The 1,384-nt window shown below is 50.9% G+C and overlaps 1 protein-coding gene across 1 annotated transcript in view; it reads left to right on the forward strand.

The window, feature by feature from the left end:
* The window catches only part of CMKLR1 (chemokine-like receptor 1), a 1,793-nt gene extending 605 nt beyond the window's left edge, over window positions 1-1,188 (forward strand). The window contains exon 2 of the mRNA XM_009334402.1: window positions 56-1,188. Coding sequence (XP_009332677.1) covers window positions 59-1,144 — 1,086 coding nt within the window. The 5' untranslated portion in view covers window positions 56-58 and the 3' untranslated portion in view covers window positions 1,145-1,188. The remainder of the gene's footprint in view (window positions 1-55) is intronic.
* Window positions 1,189-1,384: the final 196 nt, after the last annotated feature.

Below are 1,384 nucleotides of genomic sequence, written 5' to 3' on the forward strand. Positions count from 1 at the left end.
AGAAGCATTGCCAGCTGGAGAGCCCGGGACTGACCAGACTGTCATTTATTTACAGATAATGGCGCTTTCCAATTTGTCCAATTACTTGGATGATGTTGATAACTACAGTGACTACCCAGATTACACCTATGAGGAGATTGGCAGCGTGTGGACAGACCCGTCCCATGACCCGAAGGACGTTGCGAGGATCCTCTCCGTCATCATCTACAGCGTATCCTGTGTGTTGGGCATCCTGGGGAATGGCCTCGTCATCGCAATCATAACTCTAAAGATGAAGAAGTCGGTCAATGCCATCTGGTTCCTCAACCTGGCTGTCGCCGACTTCCTCTTCAACATCTTCCTGCCCATAAACATTGCTTACACGGCCATGCGGTACAACTGGATCTTTGGGACAGTCATGTGCAAGTTGAACTCCTTCCTCCTCATCCTCAACATGTACACCAGTGTCCTTCTGCTCACCACCATCAGCTTCGATCGCTACGTGTCAGTGGTTTTTCCTGTCTGGTCTCAAAACCATCGATCGACCAACCTAGCGTATTTAGTTTGCTTGATTATCTGGACCGTCGGCATCATTATGAGCTGCCCGTCTCTTGTCTTCCGAGACACGGCACAAGCCCACAACTCCGTGATTTGTTTTAGCAACTTTTCCCTCTCCAGGAATAAGTCTTACCAAGCCCTGGCACTAATGAGGCACCGAACGGTGAACATCACCAGGTTCCTCGCTGGGTACATCCTTCCCATAACCATCATCACTTTCTGCTACATCGCCATTGTCTTCAACTTGCGCCGAAACCGCCTTGCCAAGTCCAAAAAGCCCTTCAAGATCATCATCACCATTATAGTCACCTTCTTCCTTTGCTGGAGTACCTACCACCTGATGAACCTCCTGGAAACAGAGCCCGACATGATCCCACGCTCCGTGTTTGAGATCAGCATCCCCATAACCACAGCACTCGCTGCCTCCAACAGCTGCATGAACCCTGTCCTCTACGTCTTCATGGGCCAGGACTTTAAGAAATTTAAGGTCACCATCCTCTCCAGGCTGGTGAACGCCCTCAGTGAGGAGACGGGCCACTCCAGCATCGTTCACAGGAGCTTCTCCAAGATGTCTTCAATGACCGAGAAGGAGACGACAGTCCTCTAAACTCAACCTGGATATCTGCAGGAGGGCCATAGTCCTCCGGTGTTGCCCATGCCCACTGCTATGATGATGGCCACCCTTGTGGTGGCCCTTGGTGAGGGACGAGCATGGTCCAACGCTGTCCTATAGTGTATTCTTTGACTTGTCTTGCTGCCTGGGGGCTGGCAGGCATTGGAGACCACCTCTCTGCACATGTGGAGAAGATACAACTGCCCTTAATCTTTCTTTGTGATTGCGAAGATG

Source organism: Pygoscelis adeliae, unplaced genomic scaffold (genome assembly GCF_000699105.1).
Source record: "Pygoscelis adeliae isolate BGI_AS28 unplaced genomic scaffold, ASM69910v1 Scaffold262, whole genome shotgun sequence".
NCBI lineage: Eukaryota > Metazoa > Chordata > Aves > Sphenisciformes > Spheniscidae > Pygoscelis > Pygoscelis adeliae.